A 20,497-nucleotide genomic window follows, 5' to 3' on the forward strand; every position below is an offset into this window, starting at 1 on the left:
CACATAGGAAGCACTACATAAAGGGCACTGCAATAATCCAAACTGGATAATACAAATGTCTATATCACCATCCTTAAGTAGTTTCTTTCAAGGATATAGCACAACTTACACAGCTTCCTTAACTTAAAGAAGCCTCTTTTTATGACCACTCATAATTGTGGCTACATCATAAAGCTATTATCTAATAAATCTTCTAAGTCTTAAACTACTCTCTACAGCTGTAATAAGAACATAAGAAATTGCCATGCTGGGTCAGACCAAGGGTCCATCAAGCCCAGCATCCTGTATCCAACAGAGGCCAAACCAGGCCTCAAGAACCTGGCAATTATCCAAACACTAAGAAGATCCCATGTTACTGATGCAATTAATAGCAGTGGCTATTCCCTAAGTAAACTTGATTAATAGCCGTTAATGGACTTCTCCTCCAAGAACTTATCCAAACCTTTTTTGAACCCAGCTACACTAACTGCACTAACCACATCCTCTGGCAACAAATTCCAGAGCTTTATTGTGCATTGAGTGAAAAAGAATTTTCTCCGATTAGTCTTAAATATGCTACTTGCTAACTTCATGGAATGCCCCCTAGTCCTTCTATTATTTGAAAGTGTAAATAACCGAGTCACATCTACTCGTTCAAGACCTCTCATGATCTTAAAGACCTCTATCATATCCCCCCTCAGCCGTCTCTTCTCCAAGCTGAGCAGCCCTAATCTTTTCAGCCTTTCCTCATAGGGGAGCTGTTCCATCCCCTTTATCATTTTGGTTACCCTTCTCTGTACCTTTCCATCGCAACTATATCTTTTTGAGATGCGGCAACCAGAATTGTACACAGTATTCAAGGTGCGGTCTCACCATGGAGCAATATAGAGGCATTATGACATTTTCCGTTTTATTAACCATTCCCTTCCTAATAATTCCTAACATTCTGTTTGCTTTTTTGACTGCTGCAGCACACTGAGCCGACGATTTTAAAGTATTATCCACTATGATGCCTAGATCCTTTTCCTGGGTGCTAGCTCCTAATATGGAACCTAACATCGTGTAACTACAACAAGGGTTATTTTTCCCTATATGCAACACCTTGCACTTGTCCACATTAAATTTCATCTGCCATTTGGATGCCCAATCTTCCAGTCTTGCAAGGTCCTCCTGTAATGTATCACAGTCTGCTTGTGATTTAACTACTCTGAATAATTTTGTGTCATCTGCAAATTTGATAACGTCACTCGTCGTATTCCTTTCCAGATCATTTATATATATATTGAAAAGCACCGGTCCAAGTACAGATCCCTGAGGCACTCCACTGTTTACCCTTTTCCACTGAGAAAATTGACCATTTAGTCCTACTCTCTGTTTCCTGTCTTTTAACCAGTTTGTAATCCACGAAAGGACATCGCCTCCTATCCCATGACTTTTTAGTTTTCGTAGAAGCCTCTCATGAGGGACTTTGTCAAACGCCTTCTGAAAATCCAAATACACTACATCTACTGGTTCACCTATATCCACATGTTTATTAACCCCTTCAAAAAAGTGGAGCAGATTTGTTAGGCAAGACTTCCCTTGGGTAAATCCATGTTGACTGTGTTCCATTAAATCATGTCGTTCTATATGCTCTACGATTTTGATCTTGAGAATAGTTTCCACTATTTTTCCCAGCACTGAAGTCAGGCTCACTGGTGTATAGTTACCTGGATTGCCCCTGGAGCCTTTTTTAAATATTGGGGTTACATTGGCCACCCTCCAGTCTTCAGGTACAATGGATGATTTTTAATGATAGGTTACAAATTTTAACTAATAGATCAGAAATTTTCATTTTTTAGTTCCTTTAGTACCCTAGGATGCATACCATCCGGTCCAGGTGATTTCCTACTCTTTAGTTTGTCAATCTGGCCTACTACATCTTCCAAGTTCACAGTGATTTCGTTCAGTTTGTCTGACTCATCACCCCTGAAAACCATCTCCGGAACCGGTATCTCCCCAATATCCTCATTAGTAAACACGGAAGCAAAGAATTCATTTAGTCTTTCTGCAATGGCCTTATCTTCCCCCAACGTGACAATGGCCTTGTCTTCCCCCAACGTGACAAACAATGGGGGAAAGTACTTCAACCTTATGTGAAATAGGTAATATTTCAGTTTTCTTGGCATTCACTAATAAGACTGTTCTGCCTCATCCACAAAATAATTTTATTCATAATCCAGCTAATGTGAGAAAATAGCATCCTGTAAAACCCGTCACCCTGATATAAAAATTGCAAATCATCTGCATAAAAATGGAAAATCACCTACTTTCTTCCCCAATAAATCGCACAAATGGCCTAATTTTAAAAGACTGGCACATGCTAATACCAGGAGATTCGTGTGTATTTTCAAAGCTCCTCGGCCATGTGCATATCTCCCAGTACATGCAGAAGAGCCAGCTTTGAAAAAAGGGGCGGGAAAGGGCGAAGACAGGGTGTGGGGTGGACCGGGACAGCCCCATTAGGCGCTGTCCTGCTGAAGTGCACGCAGGCAGTCGGCCAGCCCGGGCAACTTACTGCTGCTCCAGAGTGCAGGTAAGTTGAAAAAAAAAAAAAGGGGCTGCTGGGGGGGGGGGGGGGGGGAGGGTTAGGGGTCGGGGAGGATGGAGAAAGAGTAGGTAGGGGGTTCAGGAAGTTTCCTCCATGTCCGCGGAGGCAAAGGCCCTATTGCATCGCCGTGCTCTTCTTAGAAAATCCCCACCTTGCGTATGCGAGTCAGCACCCATGTGCCGACACAAAATCGGGCGTGCGGGTAGCGGATTTTATAACATGTGCACGTTGGCGCGTGCATGTTATAAAATCAGCACATCCATGTGTGTATGCCGGGAACCTTGCGCACAGGGATGCCCACCCAGCAGTTTAAAAATGCACCTTCATGGGAGTAAAAAAAAATCTGGCATAATACATCCATTCTATCTAGTATGAGTATGTGTAGTGCTCTACCATGCTCACGTTGCAGGTGCTTCTTTGTGGGGGTCTGTCTTGGGTACTATATGTCAGGTACCAGATAGAATGGCTGTGCTAAAATGTCTTCCTCTCCTTTTTTGCCAAGCATCTGAGAGGTTGGCAGGAGGCAGTTAGTTTGTTCCTGTTTCCCTGAAGGTTGTGCTGGGGTAAGTGATCTATGGCATATTTTGACTTGGCTTGACTCAGAAGTCAAGCAGGGATACAGCAGTCCTTGCACATGGTTGATATCATCTAACAAAGCCCAGGCTGAAGCTTTACTCAACCTCTATACTTTTGAAAATGTTCCACTGAACATATGCAGGGCTTCCAGCATCCATAGTGTGGTTTTTCCTCGGAGCCAATAGCCATTTTTTATTTAGCTCCTTCCTTTTCTGGCGTTTTTTTTTTCAGTGTGGATTCACTTTTAGAGCCTAGTCAAGTTTTTTTTTTTTCAACAATTTTCAAGTTTCCTTAAATCTTTTCACTTTTTTGGTACTTAAGGTCTAGTGGCCCAAAGAGCTTCAGTCAGTCTTTTATTTCCTGCCATTGATTCTTTGATTTCACTGTGTCTATATTTCACCCAGTGTCCCTAAAGAAACCAAAAGCCAGCTGCTTCGGTAAGTGGCCCCCAGTGCAGCCCGCATGATATTGATCACATGATACTCATTGCCACACACATAATTTAGTACTTTTTGACAGGGGTGCCCAAAGAATTATTACTTGAGCCTAAAAAAAATGGCAGGAGCTGTTTCTTGCCAATCTGAGGAAGTTCTTGAGCTGGCATCTGAGTTCCATCAGGAAGATAGGGACTGGGCAGAGAAGACCAAGGAGAAGGAAGGGAGGGAATGGGAGGGTGCAATAACCCTGGCAAGGGAGGGCTTTGGGGTTACACTCAATTGTCCAAGGTGCAGCCCCAAGGCTCCTGGACTAAGCAGGCCGGAGCACCTCGCACTTGCCACTGCTCTAACTTCAACTGCTCACTAGCCACCTTAAGTGCTGCTGTTATACCTCCCTGCCCCCAGCCTGCTTAGAGACCATGTGATCAACCTCTGCCTTCCTAGTCTTCATGGGAAATGTCCTGGTTCTATTCTTAAAGTCACATTTCTTTCATAGGCAATGTTTCTGCATTTTCCTTCGCTCTTTTGGAAAGAATTGTAATGAGAACATTGGCAGCTCATCGCAGTGAGGACTGCTATGTCTTGCTTGTCCTCGGAGAAAAGCAAGTAGCTTACCTGTAACAAGTGTTCTCTGCAGATAGAATAATTAATAGTCTCCCACAAACCCTTCTGCCTCCCCTAGGAGTTGGTCTCTATAAATTCTTTAGCTTTATACTGAACTTAGTGGGGGGGGGGGGGGGGGGGGAGAGGAACCCATGCACACACTACTAATCTAGGAAGGCCCATACCTGCTGAGTGGAGCATTTTTAAAAGTGTACAGCTTTAATAAAGCTCTGACCTCTGCTTTGCTTCTGACATTTCCCATGTATGAGGACTATATACTTTCTGTCCTTAGAGAACGTCTGCTACAGGTAAGCAACTTCACTTTAGTAGTTGTCTTCTCCATATTTTCACCCAGGATTCATATTACATTAGATAGCATTCAGTCTTCAGATCACTTGTCTCTGAAAATATACCTGTTATATAATAATCATTAGGCTTACAATATTGAGGTCCTTAAAGGATATGTATTATATATTTATGGCTCTCCATTCATCCAGTATAGGTAGTGAAAAATGCATGTTTCTCCAAATTCTGCCCAGTGAGTTCAGACCTGTTTTGGAGATCCCCATCTATATGTAGTCATCACTCAGTGACCTTCCATACCAGTGTAGCTTTTGAATGTTAGTTATGAATGTCAACTTTGATAACTGTGACAATATATTTTGATATGGACACTTAAGAGAGATGTAGTATGCTTATGTACATATGAAATGTGATACTTTGTATTATTTTACTATAAATAATATGATACTACTGTCTACTTTTTTTTAGGCATTGCTCCTAATATGATGTTAGCAAAAGTGTGTAGTGACAAGAACAAACCTAATGGCCAGTTTAGAATCTCTCATGACAGACAAGATGTGATGGATTTCATCAAAGATTTACCAATCAGGAAGGTGAGAGAGAAGTAGAAAACTATTACCTGCTATTACTATTATTGCTAATTCATCACATATGTTTAAGTAATTGTCCCTGTTGGAGACACTCACTGGATAACTACTTGTGGTCCAAATTGGATGCCCTCAGCTGGAGGAGAGCATATGTAACAAGATGAAAAGCATGTCATCTGTAGACAGAGCCCTCTACAAGGGTATGATCATTTTGAAAAAATTAATTTTGTGGAAGAAAAACAAAAAACATAACTTTGAATCTTCTTGCTGTGTGGTTGTTTATTTGTTAAGGTCAGTCATTCTCTGAATATTATCACTTTATCGCTCAAGAATAAAACCAGTCTGATTTTGATATATTGTGGCAGGGCAATATTTCAACCTAATTGCCAAAGCTTTATTTAAAATCTTTGCCTCATAGTTTATTGGAAATATCAAGCTATGTGAGACACACCTAATGGCATCTCTACTTGCTTTATAAATCGCTATCATTATTGCATTTTCATAATGGTTCCTAGTGCTTTAACACAGCATTACAGATCTCGGCAAGCTTGTGGCAAATTTCTTATAGAAAGCCATTTTGAAACTTTCTTTTCTAGGAATTTTCCCTCTTTTCAGTATCCTGCAGAGAAATCTTTTTCCATGGGCAAGCAGTACAAATAGCTACACAGGATGGGTGACTTCATCTGACGGCTCTGATTCAGTCACTTCTTTCTCAGCTCAGAGCTTTTCAGTCCATTCTGAGCATGCATGGCACTTCCCAAGCTGCTGTTATCGCACAACCTTCCCTCTGTCTTTTTTTTTTTGTGTGTCCACTCATGTTAATAGTTGAAGGTTTCTCTCTCTAGTCACATTTTCTCATCAGGAAATGTCATTGAAGGCTTTTTTCAGTGAAAAAAAGGGGAAAAAAAAACTTTTTAAATTTTATAAAAAGTGTCACAAAAGAGAAGAAGAGGTTGCCATTATTGAGTAAGCATATTAGTCCAGGTACTAGTTTGTAATTGTCAACTTAGCATGAGACTTCTTGAAATTTGTCCTGCTATTCAGTCGGAAGATGATAAATAAATGGATCCCATATTTTGGCAAAAGCCCCTTTCTTGCAGGGGGCAGACAAAAGCCATGTACGGTAATCCAACTGTAAAATAGTGAACATCTCAGATAACCAAAAGTCTAGCATTGGAGAATCTTGTTGGATCCATTTTACTAATATACATTTTCTCGCCAGTCCCATGGCTTTTACTTAGTAACAGATAATTGCGTTCTCTTCAATCGTATCAGCATCTCCCACTCCAAGGACTGCCAGCCCTGCTGAAGAGGGAGCAAGCCACCCAGAACCTTATCCATATATTTCCACATCGTAGTCCAAAATTCTTGTATCTGAGGGCATGACCATAGTCCATGTGCTAAAGAAGCTGCAGGATCGAGGCATTTAGGGCATGCTGGCTTGGGAACAATTCACATTTGATATGCTCGTAATGGTGATATCGTGACTCTATGTATATACGCAAATATTGTTCACGTCCAGTAGCTGAAGACATAGCTTTATAAAATATGTGAATTGCCTCTAATAGGTCTTCCTCTACCAACTTAATAGCCAGGTCTCGACTCCAGAGTTCAGACAGGATCCGCATCCCTCTATATGGCACTGCTTCTTGCAACAATTTGTAAAGAGTCGCTAGGGATTGTTTCCATGATTTAAATAAGACCAGCATCCTTTGGAACAGCCCAGATCTGTTAGTGGTACTTCGTGACTCACCATTTTTAGCCATAAAACTCGCAATTTGAAGATGGCAGAGAAAATCGTGAGGGCTCCATCCGAACAATTCTTGGCATCGGGAAAAGGTACACTATTTTAGAGTATTCGGATCTATAAGGTCCGCAAAGACAATCCCCTGCTGCTCAGTTTTTGGTAAAAATGCCCTTCTTGACTCAATAGTGGCAACCTCTTCTTCTCTATATCCCACCAGGGGGGAGGCTAGAATGGGAGGAGGATGGAGGGAGGGGATAAAATTCTGGAGGGTTATACTGTTCAAATGTATGATTCATGTTACTTCGACTGTTATGTAATGTTTGATTACTATTAATAAACCAGTTTGAAACCTCAAAAAAAAAAGTGTCACAAAAAATGGCTGTGGCAAATCTTCATGATTTGTGCCTCAGGTGTCTTGAGCCAGACCATGACAATGAAAGCTGTGGTCCCTGTGGCAGAATGTCCCTATGGGCCATAGCATTCTGGGACCTAAACCTTAAAAATGAGCTTTCAAGCTCATCAGAAAAAAGTTGGTCAAATCGCCCGAAGAAAAGGCTTTGAGAATAATCACCATCTGATTTTCCTACTCAAAGAGGTCCTGTGGAAGAACTAGGAATCAGGACTTGACATCTTCAGCCCATAGCATTGAATCCTCGGTGTGAAAGCGTCATCGTGCAGTGTGGTCTGCATCACAAGGTATCATGGAGTATAGTCGTCAATGCAGAAGTGCCATGGAACAGAATCATCAGTGTTTGAAATGCCATGGCGTGGAAGCAACTGCACTTAAGACATCATGGTGCTGAAGTGGTCAGCACAAGAAGCGCCAATTTGTTGATGTGGAATCATTCTATGCTGACGCATCGGAATGCCAGGAATAAAGACAGCTCTTCAAGGAAAAGATCAGATTCTGATCCCGATGGCATCCATGCTCAGTCACCTCCAGTATTATAGGTGGAGGTGCCTTCCAGTAACAGAGGGCCACTGTTACTATTACCACCATTACCAAAAATTCATTCCTTTATGCAAAAACACTGGTCTGATTTCTTTAAAACATATATGAAAAATTGCCAAAAGAAAAAGCACCAATTTAGATTCAGTTTCTTTAAAAACTTAGAGAAAAACTTCATGTTAAACTTCCAGCATCATTCTTTGAGAAAGAAAAGAAGAAAACATAGAATGAAGACTCCAAATCAGAATCTACATCGCATGTAGATTTAGTATCACAAGATTCACAGAGCTTATTTAATTCAATAGAATATATAGCACATTTACCTTCCCCAGATCTGCTGTCTGACCTGTCTCCTGAACCAGGTAGAGTTTCAGTGCCACCAGAAGATACCATATACCCCACATTCTTTCAAAAGATGACTGAAGCCATTCATTTTAATCTGGTGCAAGAATATACAAGCCTGACAGAATGGCAGAAAGTAATGAATTTTCACTCAGAAAAGCAAATCAGATCCATCCCAGTACATGAATTATTGCAACAGGTGCAAACTAAAATATAATACAACCAGCAGCAAAAAATATAGATATCAAGTATAGGATTCAAAGTTGCCCTGGGCATACTAAAGTCAGCTACCATACGAATCCCTGATTGTAGAGTCAGCCATGAAGAAGGCAAAGAAAACTAAGTATACTCAATACCCCCTCCAGGGAAAGACCATAGGCTATTGAATATAGATGGCAAAAGATCTTCCAAGGAGTGACCCTACATCGATGATAGATGCGCATCAGATGCAGATGATCTGACCCATGTACAATTTGCAAAAACTTAAGGAACACACAAAGCAGCTCACTGAGAGGAGCTAAAATTATTCACTAATGAGACAGCTTCTGCCATAGCAGCAAAAAGAATGGCTTGGCTTAGAGCATCTGGCCTAAAGGAGGATGTGCTCAAAAAGTTGACAGACACACCGGGGTAGATATTCAAAAGCCATTTAGGTGGATAACTCACAAGTTATCCATCTAAATGGCTTAAACGGCACGTTGAACCTCTTATCCAGTTAAATTATAGCCAGATATGTTGTTATCCAGCTATAATTTAGTTGGATTTGAAAGGGGCGTTTTGGGGGCATTCTGGGAAGGGGGTCCTGTTATCTGGCTAATTTAGCCAAATATTGGGTATATCCGACTAAGTTAGCCGCATAACGTTAGACCTGCTAGAAGCAGGACTAAAGTTATCCAGCCTCGTGTGGCCATATAACTTTGGACTTAACCGGATATATTCAAAAAAGAATATATCCGGTTAAGTTACTTTGCATTTAAAAAAAAAAAAAAATTAGCAGACTGTCCCTTGCCTCCCTCCCTCCCGTCCGAGTTGCCAAGGCCCTGCAGGGCCAAATTAGCCACCCCTCAAAAATGGTGCACTTAATTGTAAAAATATATATGGCCGGGAGACCCCCCCCCCCCACCCCCTGCATCTCCTTCCTGATAAACAAAAAAAATCAATCTAGCAGCCTCCAGAGACTCACACCCAACACCCATCCCAACCCTTTCCCTTCTCCCGACCCTGTACCTTTTGTTCAAGGTTCCTGGCAAAATCATGGCAGTCTGCTACCACGATACGGGACCGGCACTTCTGGAGATGCTTCTGCAGTTGCTAGGCTACTACGATGTATTACAAGGAGGGGAGACTCCGGGCCACAAATATTTATTTTTATGATTAAATGCACCCTTTTTAGGGGGGGATAGCTAGTTTGGCCCCGTAGGACCTTGGCAACTTGGGTGCGAGAGAGGTGGGGGACAGTCTGCTAATTTTTTTTTTTTAATGGAAATTTACTTAACCGGATATATTCTTTTTTGAATATGTCCGGTTAAGTCCAAAGTTATACAGCTAACTATAGTCGAATGACTTGATACATAACCGGCGATATTCAAAAAGAATATCCAGTTATGTTTAAAGTTATCTGGCTATGGTTAGTTAGATAACTTGAAGCAAATATATTCAGCAGGACGTTTATCCCACTGATAAACGGAACAAGTTATCCGGCTACCTGTAGCCGGACAACTTGTCACTAAATATCCTACTGAATATTGACCCCCCACCATGTTTAGGAGAAAACCTTCTTTATGGAAAGGTCAAAGAAACATGGAGTCCATAATAAATCTAAGTTCAGCTCTGCAGTCCCTCTCCATTTCACAGATGGCTACATCATCCAAAAGAATTCAGACAGGAACTGTACTGGAAACCACACTACTATCTCAAAGACAAAGATATGTTCCATGTCACTATTGCAGGCAGCATCCAATCCTACTGCAATAGACACCACAGCAAATTCAATAACAACAGCAAAGACAAGCTCATCAACCTCTGCAATGGTTTTTGATAGGCAGTCAAAGAATCTGTTTAAAGCCCATTTCTAAATAAACCAGTAGGAGGAAGATTAATTGCATCTTTTAGAATTCAAATCACACGGACAAATGGGTTTTCAAATCATAAATCATGGGTATTGTCTGAACATTCATAAGTCTTCCACTGCAACATTCCCCATGTATCTGCATTCATTCGAATCATCAATTGCAGATAGTCAGGAGTTGCAGTCTCTTTTACAATCCAAAGCAATTCAGCCAGTACCTCTAAAATAAAAAGCAAAGGATTCTACTCCGGATACTTCCTGATACTGAAAAAAACCAAAAACCAGGAAATCTAAGGCTCATTTTAGATCTCAAAAACCTAAACAGTTACCTGAAAAAAAGGTTCAAGATGAACTCTGGTACAATCCTTCCATTTCTATAGAAAGGAGACTGGCTAACTTTCATAGATCTAAAAGATGCCTATACACATATCCCAATCAACCAAAAACACAGAAAATACTTAAGGTTCACTCTATAGGATCACCAGTATAAATACAAAGTGTTTTACCATTTCAGCTAGCAGCAGCACTAAGAATATTCACAAAGGAGCAGATTTTTAATCCTACGCGTGTGGGGTACATTTGTGCGCGCCATGTGGCGCGCACAAATGTACACCCAATTTTATAACATTCACGCGCTGCCGCGTGCATGTTATAAAATCCAGGGTCAGCGTGCGCAAGGGGGTGCACACTTGCGCACCTTGCGCGCACCGAGCCCTAGAGAATCCCCGATGGCTTTCCCCGTTCCCTCCAAGGCCGCTCCGAAATCGAGCGGCCTTGGAAGGAACTTTTCTTTTGCTCCCCCCCCACCTTCCCTTTCCTTCCCCTATCTGACCCACCCCCAGTCCTACCTAAATCCCCCCCCACCTTATTTTATTTCTTGTGCCTGCCTCTTGCAGGTGTACCTTGCGCACGCCGGCTGGCGAACCTCCGGCATGGCCGCTGTGCCGGAGGACTCGGGACCGCCCCCGGATTGGCGCCACGAACCTGCCCCCTTCCCGCCCCTTCTTCAAAGCCCCGGGACATACGCGCGTCCCGGGGCTTGCTCAGCGCGTGCAGGGGCATGTTTTCTGGGTTACACGCGTAAGTTACCCATTTTAGAAGGGGTACAGCCATGCACGTAACGGGAGGTATGTGCAGAAATGTCAGTCTGAAGAAAAGGGGCGGGGAGGGGGCGGGGCTCGAGGCTCCTTAATTGAGTGGACTGGGAGGGAAATGGGGAAGGCTGCGATGCGTCGCAGTGCGAATTTTGCATAATTGTACTCCCCTTTGCTTGCACGGATTACAAAATCTGGTGCACATGTCCCGCAAATTTTATAACATGCACGCCGGTGCACACATTATAAAATTGGCACGTCCATTTGTGAGCGCCAGGAAGTGCACGCATGTATTAAAATCTACCCCTTAGTATTACTACGTGAAGTAATGACTCCTTATGCCATGGGAGTTCGTCTTCTGCCTAGCCAACCACTTTCCCTTGGGTTGAACCTGCAGCTTCTTGTGACTGTCAGGACTTTCCTGGTCTGATGGAAAGTTGGTGGCCAAGGGCTAAGTTGGTGGTTAAGCTGGGTCAAGGCGAGGGGGGGAGGTGATCCAGGTCCAATCCAAGGTCAAGTCAGAAAGAGGGCAAGCCAGAAAGAGAGGACATAGGAACACAGACAAGGAGGAATGCAGGAACAAGGCAGAAAATTGGGAGGCAAGAGAAGGAACCAGGAGCAAGACAGCACAGAGACAAACTAGCACCAGGAAGGGACACAAGAAGGAAGCAGGAACAAGGCACGGACACTGAAGCAACTAGCACTGCTCTAACGCAGGAGACCTGTTGCGAAGGTGTCTGAGCAGGCGCAGTTGATGTTTAAATCCCCCTGAAGTGATTGCCATCAGACGGCGCTGTGGCAAGGTTTTCCCACCACGAAGACTAGAAAGGAAGGCAGTACATGCGCACGCCTGAAGGGGAGTTACATCGGTGTTTGGAAGGTGAGTGAGCCTAGCTATGACATGGCTGCAGCAATTAGCCCAACATTACACTTACAGGCCAATACAATATCGGCGCGCATTGAAAAGGCGCTCATTGATTGAGCACCCGCTCTCCTAATGTGCACCAATCCACTTTTCCCGGGCCCCCGATTTAATATTTAAATGGGCTACCGCAGTAAAAGGAGACACTAGGAGAAACTGTGTGTCTCTAGCGCCTCCTCAAGCATCGAGCACATCCGGCACACATTGTTTTGCATATGGGGGGTATTAGCCATAGAGCTCATCAACATGAATTTATATGTGATGAACGCTATTAGCTACGCACTGGTTTGGTCATGCTAATCCCCCTTATTGCTATGAGGGGTTTTGGGCACGCTCCAAAACGCGCGTCCAAGCCGTGTAAAGCCATGCGCACAGCCGAGCGCACTATTAATTGCATCAGTCTGTTAGAATTTACAGGGGCTCATCTGGCTTTGGTCAAGGGAAGAGCCTAATCTCCCAGGCCCAAGAGCAGCAAGATTGCAAAGTGTGGCGCAAACTCTTTATCGCAAAAAATGGGTGACAGCTTGGAATTTTATGAAATTATTAAGCCATATGGCATCAATAGTGCATGCTATTCCCCTTGTACATTTGAAGATGAGGCTTATGAAATGGCATCTGAAGTCTTATTAGGATCAGCATCTCAGCCTCTGTGTAACAGGATTCCTGTAAACAAAGAGTTTAATCCACTCACTGAAATAGTGGACCATAAAACAACCTGTTTTGCAGCCAAAACAGTCATCCACCAGAATTCCAAATATATTAATGGCAGATGCTTCACATCAAGAATGGGGAGCACATATGGATTCAATTTCCACAAAAGGCAGTGGACGCTACAGGAATTGTCTCTCCACATCAACCTGCTGGAACTGAAAGCTGTTTTCAATGGGCCTACATGTTTATAAACTTTGTTGAAAAATAAAACACTTCGAACAGACAACCAGGTTGCAATATTTATATAAACAAGCAAGGGTAAATAGGATCCTCCCTACTTTGCAAAGACACACTAACCATTTGGAATGAGCAGTCAAAAGGAAAAAAAAAAAAATATATATATATATCTCAGCAATCTATCTTCCAGGAAAGGACAATGTAATTTCACACAAGCTGAGTCGTCAGCTGCAACACATAATGTCCACCCACAGCAACACATTGAGAAAACGTTTCAAGAAATGGGGAATGCTAGAAGTGAACCTCTTTGCACTTCCATTCAATTACAGCCTTTCTTGATACTGTTTGAAAACATCCACTGAAGTGATAGTGAGAGATGCATTCTTTATTCCATGGAATAAACACCTACTATATGCCTTCCCACCAATTCTATTGATAGCAAGGACAATCCAAAAATTGAACAAAGACAAAGGATCAGTGATCTTAATAGTGCCATACTGGCCAAGTCAAAGCTGGTTTCCCTGGACATCCGGTGTGTCTTTAGCCTAAGGAGCTTGGCTGAACCCTTGCACAGGATCCTTAAACATCTTTATTCTAATTTTCAATTCTGGTAAATACCACAGGCGAAAGATACCGGCAGTCGGTCCCTACCTTCAGTAGTGAGCGTATCATGACAAAAATAAGCTTGTGAGTAAAGCTGCTCGTACTGACAAAATGGCGCTTGCTAATGACGCAGCCTCAGAGGAGGAGGCCAGCACAGATGCTGAGGCTAGCCCGCCCGGAGAGAACAAGGCATATTTGTATCAATTGCTAGAAAAGTTTGCAGAAAAAAATCTCACAAAAACTGGATAAGCATATGGGTATTATCATGGAAAAAGTTGCCAATTAGTGCAATCGGTGCAGGAAAATAGTTCACATATTGAGGAGGTAAGGGTAGAAACCAGGATAGTGGACCTGTAGCTTACTACTAGCTTGGTCAGTGCCACCAAAATCAGTAAACTAGAATGGAATGGAGCTGGTGTGCAAGACAACTCCATGATCTGGAAAACAGATCACGGTGCTGCAACAGTGCGGGGGATCCCAGAAAAATGGAAGGTCCATGATGCCGGGCAATTTTTTCCAAATGGTTGCCAGAAATACTGAATTTAACCTGTGAAAAGGACTGCATCAAATTGACAAGACACATAGGGCCTTGCGCTTCTGCCGGTGCAGAGAGACCATTCTAGAGCTGTAATAATCAGGCTACATCACTACCGAGATGAGGCAATGAATACTGAATGCAGCCCGTGAAATACAAAATCTTACTTTCCAAGGCAATCGGGTGATGCTCTTTCTGGACTTCTCTGATAACTTACAGAGGAGGAGGCAAGGCTTTCATGAATATTAAGAAAGAATTGCAAAAAAGCGAAGTCCGCTACACAATGCTTTACTCGGCTCGGTTGCGGGTAATTACGCAGGGCAAAGCAGTAGTAGTTTTTGATAAAGTTAAAGATGCAGAATCAAGCTTGACTAAGCTTGACTGAGTGACATCTCAAGAATGTTGCTAGCATGGGGCCACATTTTCTAATGTTGCGCGCCCCGTCCGCATCCGGCCCACGCACGGGCCTGCTCACCTTGCTAGCTCCTCTGCAGGTAACGGGTCGGCCTCCCCAGCGGCAGCCCATGAGCTCCGCTAGGCTCGGCGTCCCCGCGGCGGTGGTCGCCGGGCCTTCCAATGCGGCACCAGGCCTCACGCCGGAAGTACAGCATCTCCTAGTGGCGTTCAGCCACACCCCTACGTGCGCGCGGACCGCCCAGCCTCTTTTAGGGCCAGGGGCAGGTCCTAGCTCCGCGGCGTGCCCTGATTGATGGAACAATATAAGGAAGTCCCTGCATGCACTTCCTTGCCTTGGCAATCGGGTCGGCATTGTATTGTGAACTAGTTTGCCTCCGCGTTCACAGTCTTATTCCAGGATCCTACTGTTCCAGCGTCCTCCTGTTCCTGCGTCTGTCTGTTCATCTTCCCAGGTGGTACCCTCAGACTGTCTCTCTGGTATGACCTCGGCCTGTTCCTTGACCTTCCTGTCTGCTGCCTACATCCTGACCTCTGCCTGCATTGTGACCTTGTCTGACCTCCGGAACCTGACCTCTGCCTAATTGACTACTCCTCGGATTGATCTTGGATTCTGACCTCGGCTACCATTGACTATGTCTCCTGATTCTGGCTCTGTCCCTTACCTTGTCATCGCCTACGCTGTTTGAGCCTTCCTTGCCTCTCCAGGCCAACAGCGTGAAGTCCGACTGCGCTCCCTTGCTGATCGTGGGCACACCTCTCTACTACCTCTCCGGGAGACCCTGCGAGGCCCACCTAAGTCCAAACAGCCCGGATCCCTACGGGCTCCACCCAGGGGACCTCAGGCTTCCAGTGGTGAAGCTCATCCTAGCCTCTGTCTCCTCTCGTGCTCCACCCCCTGGGGGCAGTACTCCTTGGTCCCCTACCAGGGAGCCATTCTCCACTCTCCCCAGGACAAGGGTCCACCTCCATCGCAACAGTTAATGCAGATCTCACAGCTGAGAGGCATGAGACTGATTGATAGGCATTGTAGAAAACAGACATTGTGTAAATGATGAATGCATTTTTACTTTCCACCTGGATATGCTGGATGCACAATTTTTCTTTTATTTATTTATTTTCCCCCTTTTGCTGTCACTGATTTCAACCAGATGCCAGGATCCTTCAAGTTTACCCAACATCATGATAACTCCAGAGCTATGCAAACGGATCTTGTGTACAAGCCCCTTTTTTTTTACTTTGAGACACAAGCGGCAACTGATTCTAATCTTATTTCTGTCGATCCTGGCAAGGGACTGTACATTCTGACTTGTGGGATGTTTGGTTGCAAAATGCTGGAGTGTCGTTTCAGGCCTGACAGTTCTCATATGGTTTATTTTTTCTTTTTAACCTCTTTATCTCTCTTTCCGGATATGCAGTTCATGGATCTTGTATTTTCTTTTTTTATTTTCAACATTCAGCAAGGAGCAATTTCGAAAGCAAGGGGACATATGATGTTTGGGATCATTAGTCAGTGCCATGAAGTCTGGCTGAATTTGCTTCAGGACAGACTTCACACTGAATTTTTCACTCTTTTTTTTTTCTTTTGTTTTAAAATCCATATATTTTGTTTGCTTTTACACTACATGTTTTATGCTGGATATTATCTGGTTGATCTATTACAGGGGGAAGATTGTAGGGTTCCTTTGAGTGATAGGGAGGGAAGGATGGGGGTTGGTTTGGGAAGAGAAAGTTGTTTTTTTTTGTAAAAATAAAATTTTACAATAAAATTTTTTACAATATTTTACAATAAAAATATTTATTTTACAATATTTTACAATAAAAATATTTATTTTACAATAAAAAACATTATTGTAAAATATTTATTTTACAATAAAACAGGGGTTATCCCATCCGAAGGGTTTTGGGTCTGTGTTTTTGCAATTATGTTGTGTGCTACAAATGGGTTTGGGTTTGGGATTAACTGACCAAATGTTTAGGGTTAGTTGGAGAATTTGGGTGAGTTTTGGGTTAGGGGATGGTGAGAGTGAAAAAAAAAGGCATATTATATGATGGTCCTCTCTGCAGCATATATTTTACTCAGAGATTGTGGATGAGTTAGCATCCATTCGCATATTAATCTATTTTGTAAGATGGCTCTCTTTTCATGCTAGGTAATTTTATCTTAAGAGTAACCAAGTTGCTTATTATGTACATTGCTTTGTCTATGGGATTTTATTATGACTACTTCTGTTAATTGTATTTCTATGAACGCTAGGGGGATTTCATCTCTATTAAATGCAAATGAATATTGCAATTTGCTCGCAGAAGCAAAGCGCAAATTTATTTTTGCAGCAGACCCATTTAACACCCAGGGAACATGAAAAATTGAAAACAGGGTGGGTTGGAGAAGTATATTATTCTTCCTACAATTCCAGAAGCAGAGGTGTCAGTATACTAGTTGATAAAAATTTACCCATACTAGTGAATAGAATGAACTCTGATGTAGAAGGGAGATATGTTATACTGGATTGTACATTACACTCGTGAGGTTTACCTTTGTTAATATATATGGACCAAATTCTCATTAGCACGCTTTCTATAGACACTTAACAGATAAAATAGCCTCTTTTGGTTTTGACTACTTATATGTTGGAGGTGATTGGAATGTTTGTCTAGATGAAGGCATTGGCAGATCTTCTAGAGTGAAACTTGGGCCGGATGGGAGCCCCAGTAATGCTGACTTCACTCAGACATTTCAGTTGGTGGATGTCTGGAGATATCTGGGTCTGGGAGAAAGGGATTATTCTTATTATACCCCCAAACATGCTATGTATAGCAGACTTGTCTATTTTATGTGTGTTCCCAATGCCCTCTCTTCTATATCTGACAGCATCATTATGACATGTACACTTTCAGATCATCATGCAATCCAGATAAACATTAATTTAGCCCTGTCCAAGCCCCACAGTACTTTGTGGTGGCTAAATACCTCTCTCCTTGGTGACAAACATTTTCAAGCGCTCCTTAAGTCTAGCTGTATCGGAGTTTAATGAGTTCAACATGAAAGAAGACTATACTCCTGGAATTTGACAGCCTTTAAGGTGTTTTTTGAGCTGTAAAATCATTAGTTTTGCTAGTGATTGCTGGAGTGATTATGGCTGATTCCTTGGAAATGGAACAGTAATTTTCCAATCTCTACACAGACTCCAGGTCTCCCAGATTAGATGGTATCCAAGAATTTCTCCATGGCCTTGCTCTTCCCCAATTACAGACAGAGCAAAAGAAGTGTCTAGAGGTCCCCATTACCATCTATGAGATTCAGGCGGCTGTTAAGGCTGTCCCAAGTGAGAAGTGCCCAGGTCCAGATGGATTCCATATGGAATTTTATAAGAAGTTTTTCCCAGAGACTGTCCCTTTCCTGTTAATCCTGTTTCATCAAGCAGGGGAACTGGATACAGCTCTAAAGGTCATGGCCAATGCTACAATTTCCCTTATATATAAGAAGAGGAAGGATGCTCAACCTATCTCCTTATTAAACTCTCACATAAAAATACTTGCGAAAATATTAAAGCTAAGACTGTAGACAGTACTCCAAATTTAATACATGAAGATCAATCTGAATTTGTGTTTCCATAGCAAAAAAGGGGGTAAACCTGCATTGATACTTTACCTTGACACAGAGAAGGCCTTTAATAGGTTGGATTGGGCTTTTTTGTTCCAGGTACTGGCACAGGTAGGCATACCAGACAGGTATATAGGCTGGGTTAGAGCAATGTATAAGAGCCCCAGAGCACGGTTGCTGTTGAATGCTTTTTTGACTTCGGCTATTAATATAGCACGAGGAATGCACTGGGGTGCTCTTTGTCGATCCTTCTTTTTGACTTAGCTATTGAATCCCTGGCTGCTGCTAAAAGGCAACATTTTGGAATACATAATATTAAATTTGGGGGCAGAGAACATGCAGATGAAGTATTGATTTATATGTCTGCCCCTTCAGTTTCTGGGCCAGCGTTATTAGACCTCCTTGTCCACTATGGGACTCTGTCAGGTTATAAAGTTACAACCAGTAAATCTAGAACTAGTATCAAAGTCTTTCACCAGATATCTGTAGGCCCCTTATTCCAAGGGTCTGTATAATATCACAGACTCTGTTTCGGTCCAGGGTCACCTTGCTTTAATTTATAACATCATTTTTTGTTTTTGTTTTATAATAAAATCTCCAAAGTCTCAATGTACTCTTACTAATTTTCTCGCGCTTACTTTTCTCAAAACATGCACACTATCCACAGATATATAAGAGGAGCTCTAATACTCATCCATTGACCAACTAATGGATGAGTATTAGAGCTCCTCTTATATATCTGTGGATAGTGTGCATGTTTTGAGAAAAGTAAGCGCGAGAAAATTAGTAAGAGTACATTGAGACTTTGGAGATTTTATTATAAAAACAAAAACAAAAAAATGATGTTATAAATTAAAGCAAGGTGACCCTGGACCGAAACAGAGTCTGTGATATTATACAGACCCTTGGAATAAGGGGCCTACAGATATCTGGTGAAAGACTTTGATACTAGTTCTAGATTTACTGGTTGTACCATTCATTTGTATTTGTGGACGCACATTACTGTACACTAGAATACAGTGGTTCTTGTGGGGAAGAGGTTGTGATTGAAGGTTATAAAGTTAACCATGATAAACTGAGGTTTTCCTATCGATCATAAAATGTTAATCCCGAGTTGCCTGTCGAAATTTAGGGTGGTTGTGATACTCAATCTGGTGCTCACAAATGGGGATAATGTTTCTAATGTCCAAGTATGTAACCATCTGAGCACCAGTGATCATCAGACGGTATGGTTTGATATTGAAAATAAGATACAAGAAAGTCACACGAAGACCCGAGTTTTGAATTTCAGAAACACAGACTTTGTCAAAATGGGTATGATCCTGGGGAAAGAACTAGAAGACTGGGAGATAATGGGTGAGATGGAACAATAGTGGGCCAAATTAAAATAAGCTATTACAAAGGCAACAAATCTATATGTTAGAAAATTAAACAAAAGTAAGAGGAGAAAGAAACCTCTGGTTCTCAAAAGCAGTATCTGTAAAAATACAAAAAGAATAGCATTTAGGAAGTATAAAGGATCCAAAAAGAGGAACACAGGGAAGAAGACTTGGCGAAACTGAGGGAGACGAAGAAAGAAATCAGGAAAGCAAAAGGTCAAGCGAAAGAAAGGTTTGCCAAAGAGGTAAAGCGAGGTGACAACATGTTTCTCAGATATATCAGAGAAAGAAGGAAGGCCCAAAGTGGTATAGTGAAATTGAAAGATGATGAAGAGCAGTGTGTGGAAAATGACGAAGAAATGGCAAAAATGTTAAACAAATACTTCAGTTTAGTATTCACTCCATTCCATCCACTGTTTGACAAGACCATGGATTGGAATGGAGTAAATGCAACCCCCTTTACAGAAGAGAATTTATGGAAACAGATAGGAAACCTAACAGTGGACAAGGCCATGGGGCCAGATGAGGTACAACCCAGGAGGCATCTCAGAGATGTGCTGGCAGGTCAGCTGAAAGACCTGTTTAGTAGATCCCTGGAAACGAGAGTGGTGCCATGTGATTGGAGAAGAGTGGTGGTGGTCCCGCTTCACAAGAGTAGTAGCAAAGAGGAGGCTGGAAACTACAACCCGGTTAGCCTCACCTCGGTGGTGGTAAAATTAATGGAGACATTGCTGAAGGAAAGGATAGTGAACTATTTAAAATCTGGTGGATTGTTGGACCACTGAATCAAGGAAGTATTCTTGATGTGATTTACTTGGATTTCAACAAAACTTTCAATAAGGTCCCATATAGGAGGCTCGTGAACAAAATGAGAAGA

At 42.4% G+C, this 20,497-nt stretch overlaps 1 protein-coding gene across 4 annotated transcripts in view; it reads left to right on the forward strand.

Moving 5' to 3' along the window:
* The window catches only part of POLK (DNA polymerase kappa), a 215,302-nt gene that overhangs the window by 111,213 nt on the left and 83,592 nt on the right, over positions 1 to 20,497 (forward strand). For all 4 annotated transcript variants that reach the window (XM_029575127.1, XM_029575146.1, XM_029575117.1 and 1 more), the window contains one exon: positions 4,957 to 5,081. In XM_029575127.1, coding sequence (XP_029430987.1) covers positions 4,957 to 5,081 — 125 coding nt within the window. The remainder of the gene's footprint in view (positions 1 to 4,956; positions 5,082 to 20,497) is intronic.

Source organism: Rhinatrema bivittatum, chromosome 1 (assembly GCF_901001135.1).
Source record: "Rhinatrema bivittatum chromosome 1, aRhiBiv1.1, whole genome shotgun sequence".
NCBI lineage: Eukaryota > Metazoa > Chordata > Amphibia > Gymnophiona > Rhinatrematidae > Rhinatrema > Rhinatrema bivittatum.